The 13,761-nt window shown below is 32.2% G+C and overlaps 1 protein-coding gene across 4 annotated transcripts in view; it reads left to right on the top strand.

The window, feature by feature from the left end:
- Positions 1–13,761, top strand: part of LOC132717164 (uncharacterized) — a 124,437-nt gene that overhangs the window by 61,558 nt on the left and 49,118 nt on the right. For 2 of the 4 annotated variants that reach the window (XM_060700573.1, XM_060700575.1), the window contains one exon: positions 6,267–6,677. In XM_060700573.1, coding sequence (XP_060556556.1) covers positions 6,267–6,677 — 411 coding nt within the window. Of the gene's footprint in view, positions 1–6,263; positions 6,678–13,761 lie in introns of all 4 variants that reach the window. The other 2 variants (XM_060700572.1, XM_060700574.1) reach the window with 1 other exon arrangement.

The raw sequence follows: 13,761 nt of genomic DNA on the forward strand, positions 1-13,761 counted from the left end.
CCCGGGTTTTTGTTTTTATTCCAAAAAAATTTTTTGCTAAATTTTTTATTTATTTTGATTATGTTTGGGTATTTTGTATAGTTAAAAATTTGGGAAAGACCAAAAAATTTTTATGAGGTTTGGTTTTTGATTTTCCCCAATGCAGTGTCCCCAAAAAAGTCTATTGGGTTTTAAAAGGTAACCCGTAATTTCCCCTTTTTGTAAAGCCCAAATTTATAAGTGCCCCTTTTCTGTAACTATAAAAATTTTATACCCCAACCCCAAACCCCATTAATTTAAATCGACCCCAGGGCTGATAAGCCTTTTTTAAAAATCAAAATGTTTTACAAAAAAGGTTTCATGAAATCTAAAATTTACCCGTACCCCTCTAAATTTTATAAGCCTTTCCCTTTTTTAAAATAAAAAGTCAAATCAAAAGAATTAAAGGTTATTATATTGATTAAGGGTTAAAATGAAAATTTGTCGTCCCAATAAAAAAGGAAAAACCCTCCATAACTTAATAAATTTCTGGTCTATGGTAAATTAGTAAAGCGGACACTTTGTTTCCCAATGGTTTCTAATTTTTAGAAAACGAACGTCACTGGATCTATAAAAACTCTCAGGGTGCTGTTTTGGGAAGAAAAGCTTAACTAACAGTTATATATGGACTTTTCCATTCAAAGTTTTGAAACAGACTGAATTGGTTTTCCCAACCAAAAAAATAAAAGCTGAAGAAACCATTTTAAGGAAGGAATCGAGGGCGCCTCGTCCAGTCGAGACATATGACAAACACACACACATACACATATTTATTTTAGAAATCAATAGAAGAAATTGATTGTCTATAAGCTAAATGAATTTGCTGGTATCCGTCTGGCAATAGGATTATCAAAGAAGTCGTATATATTGATCCCCCCAAATTTCCCCAATAATATTTAACAAATATTCCATCTCCACTTTTTTCTTCTGTCTCACTATTTCACATATAATAATCTATATGTATTGGTTTTCAAACGCAATGTGTGCGCCTTTAAATTCTTGGTAAAAGTCAGGCAAACCTTATGTGAACATAATTAAAGAAAAATTCAGCTGATATTTATTAATTAGAACTTTATGACTAAAATATTAAACGCTTTTTGAAAACAAATTCGGAAAAAAAGAAAAATTTAACCGAAAGAAAACCCCCAGTTTTTCTTAGATGTCTTTTATACCTCTTGACGTTTTATTTTCTGTTTTCTGGTGTAGACGGACACCATGCCTCCAAATTAAGTATGGGAATTTCTTATGCTTTGTATGCAGATCTTTAGTTGAGTTGTCTGGTAGCATTTGGACGAGGAGCCTTGTTATAATTGTGACTCAGAGTAGTCGCCTTAAAACCTTTCTTAGACATATAACCCTTTGATCAGGGAAACAAGCAACTAAAATAAATAAACCACTCTGTGGTAAATATGAACAGATTGATGTTGCATGAAAACCAATTACAATTGAAATACTTTTTTTTAAATAAAAACAACAACCAAAAACATATTTACAAACTAGAACCCAATGGGTCTAACACTAACTCTATCAAATACATTGTTACAGCATTATCTAATGGGAAAAGTAACATGATGTACAATGTATTAGTATAAATGCTATATGTTAAGTGTTTAAATTGGCAAAAGTTAAATTTTATGTTTAAAATCCTTTGATTAAAGATTTCAGGGCCCTTATAATTTAAAATTTAAAACATAAACATGCATAATAAAATTTGGGATATAAAATTTTTTTTTAGTTTTATTGTGTTTCAAGCTATTTAACTTTTTGAAAAAACTCTCCCAAAACCGTTCCCGGAACCAAAACCCGTCTAAAACAATGAATGAAAATTTCTTGCTCAGGGAAAAAACGGGGTTTTTCCCTGACAGGGGTTTTAACCCAACGTCAGAATCCCTTTGATTTTATCGACCCCGTTTTAAACACCGGCCCCACCGCCACTTAAATTTTTAATGAATTAATAATAAAAAAAAATTATGGGGCAAATAGGTCAAAAGTTTTTCCCAATACTTTTTCATGCCCTTTAATTTTAAAAATGCTAAAAAATGAATAATGAAAAAAAAAAGGGGTCCCAGTTATTATTTTGGGTACTTCAGATAAAGTGGGGCCCTATGTAACAAGAAAGGGGTTTGACTGGGACCCGGTAAATTGAGACGCTTAGACAAATTCTGGCTCCTAAAATTTTTAAATTTTTTAATTTTTTAAAACCCTAATACCCAACATTTTAATTTAAAAATTTAAATTTATATTTTGGAAAAAATTTGTTAACTGGCTTTTTTTTTTCATTCAGGTAGAATTTGTTTAAAGGGACTCACTCCATTGAGGTTTTTTTACATAGCTGGACTGAAAATAATTTTTCTAAATTAATGTTACTTTTGATGTAGGGTTAGACCAATAACTTGTGATCATTCGCTCACTCTGTTTTCCCTGAATAATGATTTTAATAGTGAAAAATGCATATTTTTCTGTTTTAAATGTCCAAGCTAATGTGAAATTCAAATTTTTTGTCTTTTAAGGCCTTTGGACCCCAGTGGAGTTCCTTTAAAGTTTTGGGTAAAAAAATAAACTGCATCTTATATTGCAAAAGCGGAAAAAAATTGATGTAGATGGGGAAATTGTGTGATCTTGGAAGTGGGAAATTGGGTGGGGTCAGGGGGTGGGGTGTTGGAAGACAAAGACACATATAAACAGCCCCTGCTGATAGAAGGAAAAAATCACTTGTAAGGGTTAATCACATTGATAAATAAATGATTGTGCTATTTTTAGATTTGACCAATTATCTATGATGGTATAGACTGGTTTTTATGCCTCAGGTAATATATTGACCAGACAGTTGACTGACCAATTAACAAAGGTCAATAGGTGCAATGAGATTAAATCTGTCTGGTATAGTGATTAGAGATCATTTTCTATATATGATACTGTAACTGCATGTACTGTACAAGGAATATTTGCTGTATATATATCATTAAATATGGAAAAAAATGTTAAGGAATAGAAAACAGTATTTCAAGGTGTGTAGAAATGTTGTTTTTTCTTTGGTTATACATAGTTTATTTTGTAAATCATTTTAAATGTGGAATTTATTTATAAAACAGGTCATGCAGGGAAGTTTCAGAAGTGATTATTTAAAGGCATTTGATTATAATAATTGTTTGTTAACAGACTTTCATTTTAACTTTTTGAAGTTGTATTATTTCTATTTCACTATGCACAATGATGATATTACTTAGTGATGTGTAATTGATTTGTGTTTCTTGAAGAAAATTATATTTCTCTATTTGAGCAGTCATCACAGAATTATTCACACTATACAAAAATTCATTTTGCAAGCTCCTAACAATGTCTCTTTACATAATATTATATGGCAATTTTAAAGAGGTTGAGTTTGAGACAGTAATATATTAATTTGTAAATCAATTACTAAATGAATGACAGATTGTAAAAGCAGCATGCCTCCAGATTCATGCTTATTTTCATGAAATTTTTTAAGATGTATTAGAAAGTAAAGTATTGTTAAGTAAACAAAGAAAATAATTTTCACATTGCAAACAGCATTTACAACCCATGTAATTTACCCGAAAGAGGTAAAAATATGCAAAAATAGAGTATGGTAAAAATTTACTGCAAAATCAGTCATAAATCGCACTTAAAATGGAAATTATTACTTTTACCTTAAATCTTTTTACTTTAATTAAAATCTCAGTACTTTTTTTTATCAAGTTGATTTTCTTGAAATATTTTGGTTCATCTGGAGGCATACAGCTTTAAGTCATTATTGATACGCCACTCAACATAATCATAATTATTAGAATGACCAATCACATGCATTAATATCTTCACTTTGTCCGGTAATTTGAACACCTATAACTTCGTTACTGCCCACTTAAAATCTCACAGCACTAGGTAACTATGACAACACTGCTGAAAACCTGTTGACATCAAAGCTATTTTTTCTCCAGTTTCTAGAATCATCCAATCATGTTAAGTCATGTCTAGACATTTAATTAAATGCAATCAATAGAGTTAAAATGGGAAATATGTATAGCAGTCTCCGACTTTTACAATACATACATTCTCACAGGTCTAAAAATTGTACAATACAGGATAGTAGGCTCAAAATGACAATCGGAAATTTCAGCCACATTTACATATTCAGTCTTCTAGTTTGAGCATCTGCATTTTAAAAATGACATCTACAATGTCATATAAATGCTCTGTTTGAATATTTTCTTGGTGCTAAGTTTGATATACCGTATTTCGATACTTTCATGTGAGAAAGCTATCCAGATAGCAAAAGCTTATGCAATGTCGGTGGTTCTACTCAGGTGCCCCTTTGTGCCTGAAATAACGCACAGAGTGGCACTTGAGGTCTTCCACCAGTTAAAAGCTGGAAAGTGGCCATAATGACCAATACTTTATTGGTGCGGCTAAAAACCCAATCAAATTTAAAAAAAAAATGACATTATTATCTAACAATTCAAGCTTCTATCCTAAATATTTGCAGACATTTACTTTGTTTTCTTTCTTAATGTTGGCATTTGGACATAAGCAGACATGGTGTTGACTCTAAGACATGCACCCAAAGATATTTCATACACTTAATACTCATCAGCTATTGATTATTTCATTGTTTTGATCTTTGTAGAATTTGAGAAATACCCACTGCCTAATGATACCATTTTGTTTTTGGCAGAGCCAATCCTACTTCTGAGTCATGACTGCGCAAGCAAATGACACTATTACTCTGATTTTGCAATACTTAATATTAACATTGCACATCCTAATAGTAAAATACCTTCACACTAGTCCATTTTACAGGGTCATTAATGAAATTAATAGTTCAGTTCAATATTAATTGGAAAAGCAAAACCCGTCTTTAATATAAGATGTTTGATCTTGATATATATGGATCAATGTATCAACTCTATAAAGTGCAAAGATGACTTTTCTGTGACATCTAGGTGGACTGCTGGCTGTTAAAATTTCATGTTTGTTCTGAAAATCTTTTTGACTAACCATGATGAGCACCCTTAATTTGACTATCAGAATTTAAGTTCAGTAGTCGGTACAAGAAGTCACCTGGGTCAGGGGTTTAAGACTTTGCTAATAATGGTACATACAGAGTAATATTTTGACTACATTGCATATGGTTGTAGCATATAAGGTCCAGACAGCAAATATTTGTGCTTTTCACCATTTTTTTTCTGTAAGATTTGCACAGTAGTTTAGACATTTTGCATTAATGATGCTATATGAATCATGGGATTCCTTATAAAATATTAGAATTTTTGGACTAACCAGTTTGAAAGATAGATATCGAAATGTTCTGGTCCTGCCGAATTATCCATAATAGTAGCGTAATAAAGTCATCTAAAATATAAAACCACAAATTTTTAATGAAGCTTAGCTTTCAACATGAATACATTAAATGCAATAGGATACATTGCTGTTTATGGAAAATTTACAAAGTTATTATAGTGTTAATTTTCATAATAATTTAATCGGGTGAATGTGCATAAAGAAAAACACGTTGACTGATAATATATGAAAAAAAAAGAAGAAAGAAAACTTTACACAAATTTCTGTGGAAATTTGAAGATGGAAATGAATGCAAAACCTTCTTTGCAATTTCGTGTCCAAGACGGCATTTTAGATTTAACACCAATATTTGTGCAGACAGGCAAAATAAAAAGTTTAAGAATAGCATAACTGAATCATTGTTTATTGGCTGGTGCAGTCGTACAAAGAAACGTAACATGCACTTATCTTTCTACGTTTGGTCTCCGCAAATCAGACATGCAATTTTATAATGTTTTTTTTTTGCGTTTTTTTGGAGAAGAGGGGAAGAAAATGTTGTGTCATGAAGTAATTAAGTTTGATTATCTTTTGTCTGGATTTATGATCAGATTTATTGTATTATTAATGGCGTCTTATAAAAAACAAATACAGTCTAAATTGTTTATTTTACAAATTATTATTGGTTGTGTCATGTGTTTTGTAAGGTGTAATAATTTGCTGAAATTTAAATGACATCTTCACAATTAGATAATAATAATAATGACCAGATATTATGCAGACATTATTTGTTTGTTTTCAGTGATGTTTTCTCGCACAGCGGAAATAGTAATTATCTTGCAAACCAAAAAAACAAAAAAATGATGCATGCATGCGCACAAGTTTGCGCAATGAAATCATAGTTCTATACAATATCAAGTTGCTAAAACATTTTTTTCTTTTTCTACTTCCAGCAGTTTGTAGTTTCACATACTCTCACAAGGACGAGATTCGAGCCCTTTCTCTACAGTATCAACAAAAAGGATATAGACAGTGTGAATTTCATATTAGAGCGCCACGGAATAATTTTATCGAGCTGAATTTTACCCGTTTTTTTGGCTTCCGGTCACAGTCTTCCATGACAACCGGTAACTTACGGACAGAGCATACTGCAGATCACAGTTCCGATGAGTGTTTACCTCCAGAGGTTGTGTTAAAAGAGAAAAGTGACAGTGACGAGAACTTAGGACAAATTTGTACAAATACATATAATTTAGGAAGCCCAAAAGTCTTTCATTCGAAGCTTAATGTTGTAAAGATTACTTATATATGGTTGCAAAACCATTCCAGTGGATTTACTGTGCACTTTGACTTTCACCACTATAACTGTAAGTAAAGTTCTTTTTTATTAAGTTACTACAGTAAGTTGTGTTTTGAAATTGAAGCGTCATTGAAAATGTTTCATATAAACATGACTTCACTTATTGTATAATATAGTCAATGAAAGTGTTCCTTTAATGTGCGGATCCAAGAATATTTTATCGGAGAAGGTTCCAGAGTGGCGTTGACATTTTGCTAGTTTTCCAAAGTGTTTTCTGGAGAGGTGGGGGTAAAAATTTTGCAGATTTTCACTAGTTAGCTCTTTATTTAGAGACTTTTATTATTTATTTAGACTTTATTTTTTTTGAAAAGTTTTTGCTTGATTTTGGTAAAAAAAAACTTAAGTTCATATCCATATCTCAAGATGTCATGACCCCCTAACCCCCCCCCCCTTCTTGATCTGTGCATGTTTTATCAGCAACTGTAAGTATTATTAGAACAATTGTATTTTGTGTGACTTATTAATGTCAACGGCAACAACTCCATTTTAATTAGAATTAATTATACGGAGTGCAGTATAGGAATCAATTTTCGCATGAGATCACAACATGTTAAAAAGGTTTTAGTTTAATGTGGTGAAATTAAGTATTATTTAATAATTAAATTTTTTAAAAAAATTTTGCATATCAAATAAAACAAAACAGCTTTGTGAAAAGGGGAAAATAATGAAAATTTATAAGTTTATTTTCCACTCTTTTCTCCCTTCGGTGAAAACCCAACCCATGCAGGGCTTTTTTTCACAATTTATCACCAAAGGGTCAAAAAGAAAAGGCTCATTACCAATCCAAAATAGCCCCTTTTTTCCCAATTTTCTAAACAAAAATCTGTGTCAATGTTTGACAAAAGTTTTGATTTGTTTCTTAAAAAAGTTATAGATTGTATGATCATACATGATATGTTAAAATATTTAGAAGTAGTCAGGTATAACATAGATTTAAACTTAAAGTTTCTCAAATGTTCCAAAATGTTGAATATTTTTTCCCAATTTATGCAAGGGGCCTTTCCCCAAAATTGCTGGATAACCGGCGCCTACTAGTAAGGACTTCTCAGTTGGCAAAAAGTTGAATGAACATCCTTCTTTTCCAGATTCCATTAGAAAAATCATCTCTGAAAATTTGATTAAGTTTTCAATCAAACTGAAGCATAAAAATTAACTTCAGTCGGAATAATATAATAATGAAGATGTGATAAGGGATTTTTTTTGAATTGTTAGGAAAAATTAAAACAAAATCAGGTTGAAACAGGGTTAGAGAAAAATGTTTAAATCTCTTTGAGCAATACTGTGAATAAAGTCATCTTGTTAGGTCTCAAAAATATTTGTTGCAGAAAGGTTTTTAACTTAAAGGGTTTGAGATTGGAAATTTTTTTGAGTTTCTTGGCATAGCATTTTCCAATGAGAAGTTGGGATTATAGAACTGTACACCATTTGCCACTGGTTTTTGTTAGTCCATGTTGAGAAGTTTTGTTAGTGAAGATAAAGTGGAGTGTAATTATACCTAAAGTCATCCAAAGGAATTTTTGCTTTCATGGGTGTTAAGACCACAGGGATAGATTAAAGTTACACCTTGGTTTGTTAGCCAGTTAGTCAGTTCAGGCCAGGCCCGCCAGTCAGTCGAACCAGCCCAGTCAGTCAGTCATCAAGCCAGCTTAACAAACATGTTGTTTCTGCCATAATGTTTGATTTTTGGGTTAACCTTTTATACTTGCATTAATAAATTGCTTAATATTTGTATTAAAGTTTTCTACGCGATATATATAAAATAATGGTTTAGACATTTTCTTTTTATTCTCCTTTTGGACTGACAATTTCAGGTGTTGTATATACTTAAAGAAGTGATGCCCTAAGTATGGCTCAAACCCATGCACGCACTATCTCAAACTAGAGAAGCTTAATTATCCTTTAACGACTAATGTCCCGCTAACGATTGTACACACATGTGTATGTTCCTAAAGTAAGATAGATATGGTAAATTTGTAGTAGTTGGGTAGAAGATACAGTTTAACAAAGGTTGGTCAGTATCTTGAGTTTATGATATGATATGGTAAACTAGACAGGTAATTTATCACCGTCTTGATGAATAGCTGTCTGGGTCAGCTAAAAATGGAATGCAGTAGACGATTTGATAATAATAGTTTATCAAAAATGATGAAACTAGTAGGGTTAAAGATACCAGGGTAGAAAGGTTTATTTAGCTTCCTTAAAATTTATGCTTGCACTCCTTAAAAAAATTATGGGCTCATGATTTAACATCAATATTCTTTTTTTTCCTGGTCAGATTTTTTCTGTTGAACTAAAATTATTCATTATTGTACTTTTGCTCCCTAAAAGAAACTAAATGGACTCCTATCAATGATTCTGAGGTCAAGGTCACTGTAACGTTGTCAACAAAAAAACTTGTCCAGTCATTACTGCCCTGCAGTCCCTGGATCACATGGGGGTCAATGGAGAAGTTGGCTATAACCTGTAGATGACTTATCTTTATTTTAAGGTCAGTAGGTGAAAGGTCAAGGGTCAAGGTGTTCACAGTGACTGTTACCAAAATTGGTTAGAGATAATGCTTTGGGTATAGTTATTTTATGTGGATGGTAGAGTGATGACTCCATGCTGATGTCAAAGGTTTTGGTGGTTTTCATTACTATTGATTGCAAACAGTAGTCAGATTTTGATAAGGTGCGAAGTAAGGTTGGTTACCATAATTGGGATGCATACATATTGCACAGTCATCTTTTGTTCAAAAGCTTTATTTCAGCCTTACCATGCTAAATATTTCAAAGGATTTAAACCCTTTTTTTTAAGGAAAAATTTTCAAGATCCAAAATTTTTGTGAAAGGGAAAACAAAAAATCAAAAAAGGGCCCAAAAAAATTGGGGGGCCTGATTTTGGGTTGCAGCACGGGTTGTATAGGTATATTCAGTCTTCACAATCAGGCTAAAACACATTGTGCCTCAGAAACGAATAATTCTTTACTTCTTTAGAAAAGGCAAACGTAAATTTTATATCTAAACATTTAAAGAGCATATTAGATGCTAGTTACCTATAGAAATTTGTGGTAAATAATAAATAGCGAAATGTAAACGAATTAGTGTTTTGACTTCAATACAAAATTCTAAATAACTGAACTAATTACCCAAAGGCCGCGAACAAAAGAAAAAGATGATTTAGGTAATTGGCCAATAAGTCACTTTTTGAAACTATTATAGACACCAAAAATAATTTTAAAGGCTTTCAAGAAAAAAAAAGCATTTATGGGGCATAATGGGTCCAAGTACACATAATATTACTGTTGTTAATTAAAAGGTGAAATAACTATTACTCAAACAATAGAAGCTACAGGTAAAAAAAGTTGTCAACTGGTTTAACATGAAAATATGAAGGAGTTGCATTCTGCTTTTAGAAAATTAAGATGTTTTGCAGACTTGTTTACAGCAGTATTAAGTTCACTAACTTGTATTTCTTTAAAAAAATAAGAGGACCCAGACTGTGCACTTATAATAAGGTACAAAAATTGCTAGACAAAATTGAACATTAGCTTACTTTAATGCAAGCTCTGGTTTCATATTCATTGCAATCTGTAATAAGTTCTCGAGCTGCTGTTGGTTTTCCCCCTCTTCAATTTTTACTTGCATTGATGGAAAGCGGTTTTTATATTATTTTGCGTTTTAATTTTGTTTTATCGCGATGAAATTTTTAATCCCTCGTACGTTCTAAAAAATATAGCGGCCAGACTTTGTATTTATGTTAACCGTCCTTATATTAATAATTTGATAATTGTGACATTATTGAATAATTTACGAAGCCCCCATTTTTTTTTTATGGACTTGTAATTAATGTTAATGGTGCATTCTTAACTATTTTTTTAAAAACAAAAGTAGTGGCATTGCCCAAGTTCTCATACCATTGATACAAATCAAGGTCGGTGCCCTGAAAATGTTTTTTTTTTCCTGTCTGTAGGATTTTGTTTCGTTTATAGGAACTCCAATGGATTCCAAAAACCTTTAAAATTTGAAATTCTTACACAGCTCAACTGGGGCACTTAAAACACAAATGAAACATTGCATAAGATATTACAAAAATATACTCAAAGTTCAATCAAGAAAAGATAAATAGTGTGTTTTGACACTGATTTGAGTTTCAAATTTTGCATTGAAGTGATTTATCCAGGCCTTTATCAAATGTTACATTAATCTTAAAAAAAATTCAGTCCTGTCATGTGAAAATCATGTCTGTTGTTAAAAAGCTTATGAACTACAAGATAATGTCAATATAAAAACTATAGTAGTGCACAAAAACATAAATACTGAGGTCAAGGTCACTTACTATTTAAGTACATAAATTATGTTTCTTTAACAGGGACTTTGTTCCAAGGAATAATAAGTTAAAATTGTCTTATACAATTATATGAAATTGTATATATTTAATGCAGCTTAACATAATGTAAAATAACAATGCATTTTAAGTTTTTGAGGTCAAGGTCATATATAAATAAAATGACCTTAGGCACTGGATGGAACAACTGTGTCACCAGATCTTAGTTGCTATTTATTATAAAGCTATTTAAAGTGTTTGAGTATGGAGATAGGAAGCTTCCTGCAGGCAATTGTTAAAGAAAAAGAGACTGGATAGAAAAAAACGTAAAATTCCCATGAAATCTATTTTTAACTAATCATTAGAGATGATTAAGTCTGTTAAGCCTTAAAGGTGTGGCAAAAATCAAAGGAAATTGCATCAATTTAGGTACAGATAAATTGAAACATATGTTTAATTACAGGTGAGCATAATGAAAATAATAAGAATTTGGCAAGTTAATCCTCAGATCTGACATACATGTTTTGTCTAGCTGGCTGGATTATAGATTGTTGTTAGAATGTCAAACATAATGTATACATCCGCACCCAGTACAATTTTATATACTGGCTGGAATAATTGCTCTTGAATAAATATGGCAACACTTAAAAAGAGACAATAGTCTAAAATGCATGTTATCTCCCAGTAAACGTTTCATGCAGAATAAAAACAGTAAAAATGAACAGATTATTACAAAGTGCAAAATGTATAATAAAAATCACTGTATATACAGTGTTGGTTGTACAGTCAAATTATGTAGAACATGCTTCTATTATTTATGTTTTTATGCTGATTTATAATGAAACAATGAAATTTGCCATGTTAACCTCCGTAACTTTTGCAAAACTTCAGACTTGACACCAAAAGCTACAGTGGTTACACAACTTAGCTTCTTATGATACGTTACTTATAACCTTAGTTGAGTAGGTGCAATGCAAACTTCAATATGTTGGTGTCATACAATGTTACAAGAGTAGGTGCAATACAAACTTCAATATGGTCGTGTCATGCAATCTTACATGAGTAGGTTCAATAGTACAAACTTCACGTGAGTTTGGACATATCTGAATGCACTGCTTTGGATTGATTATCCAATTTGAATTTTCGATTTTTTGCGATTTTGGTACATCAAAGTACTGTCAAACTTTATGTTTCTTCAATGTGATGATATTCAACTTTGTATGTAAAGATGTAAACTGTCAGGATCATTCTCTGTGTGTAAGTGCCATAAAATTTTTGTATTGATATCTGGATACCATATAACTCTCCCTGCATAGTACTGTTGCAATCCTCAGCATATTTAATTGGTACTATACAATGTTCCTTCGTGATGATGCCTTTCTCTTTGCTTTATGCCTTACAATGTTTGAGCATGTAAAAGTTTCATGTGATTTTCAATGTGGTGATATCATGATATGGGTAATATAGGTAGTATCATGGATATAGATAAACTGATGTTATTGTTGATTAATTTTGTTGGTACACTTCATGCATATTGATATCATATAATGTCACAGATGCCAAATTATGGCTGTCATTTACCCATGACTGATGCTATATAATCTAATCTATGCTGCAGTTTTTTATCTCTACTTTTTTTTTGAAAAATAGCGAGTTATTGTGCTCAACCATTGGTTGGTGTCACACTTTAGTTAAGGTTTTGGGAGCAAGTTGATATCTCCTAAACTACTGAAAGGAATGGATTGAAACTTCACACATTTATTAATTCAAAGCATAAAAGGAGGTGACTGTTCAAGGTCCATAACTCTAACATGGATTTTGACCGAATTATTACCCTTTTTGAACTTCATTATCCAGACGCTTGCCTTTACTATGAAGCACTGAGAATAGTCAAACATGTTGACCTACTGACAGTTCTAGTTAAAATGGGTAAGAGGGCGTCTGTGGCCGAGTGGTTAAGGTCGTTGACTTCAAACCACTTGCCCCTCATGCTTTGGGTTTTAAATCCCCACAGGGATTTGGGTTCTTTTAAAGCGGGAAAACTATTTCCCGCTGCTTATGGGAAAATTTTTGGGGGTTCCCACTCAAAAGGGGCCCTTTCCCTGCCCTGAAATAAAAGCACCCCGGAAAGCACCTAGGTCTTCCCTTTACCCCCGTAAAAACTGGAAAAGCCCCCCAAAAAAAAGACCCCATACTGTTCGATTGAAAATAAAACCAAATCAAAACAAACAAAACAATGGGTAAGAATATTTAATTTTGCCATATATCATTAACATAGTGCACCATTACAAAAAATGAAGAAATACTGTGGCTATGTGATAAAGAATATTGTTCAGGTGTGTCAGTTGCGGTACAGCATATGTGTACATCAGTGGAGATCATCAGGCACGGTATAAGTGGTAAAAAATATTTTGTTGCTGTGCATTGGTCTGCATTATTGAAGTGTTTTTCCTAATCTTGCATTGCTTTTCCTGTCAACCTGTTGGAGAGTATTCCAGTTATGTTTTGATAGATTTGCCTGATTGTACAGAGATAAAAGACGAGATGTACTTAGCCCAAGTAGGAAATGGATTGTTCACAGAGTGTGTGCACATTGATTTTGAATCCTACTTCAGCATGCAGATCTTCCATACATTGAGTAGTTTGATGATAGGAGTCTCCAAGGATTACAACAAGATCTCTGCAAATAGACTGGTTACATTGTCTCGCCTCCCCGCTTTGTCTCGCAAATCTCCAATTACCTTCAGTTTAGTCCTGCTTCTTTTGTTGGTGCCGTGACATTCATA

The sequence above is a fragment of the Ruditapes philippinarum genome, unplaced genomic scaffold (assembly GCF_026571515.1).
Source record: "Ruditapes philippinarum isolate M1 unplaced genomic scaffold, ASM2657151v2 ctg683_1_1_1_1, whole genome shotgun sequence".
NCBI classification, from domain to species: domain Eukaryota; kingdom Metazoa; phylum Mollusca; class Bivalvia; order Venerida; family Veneridae; genus Ruditapes; species Ruditapes philippinarum.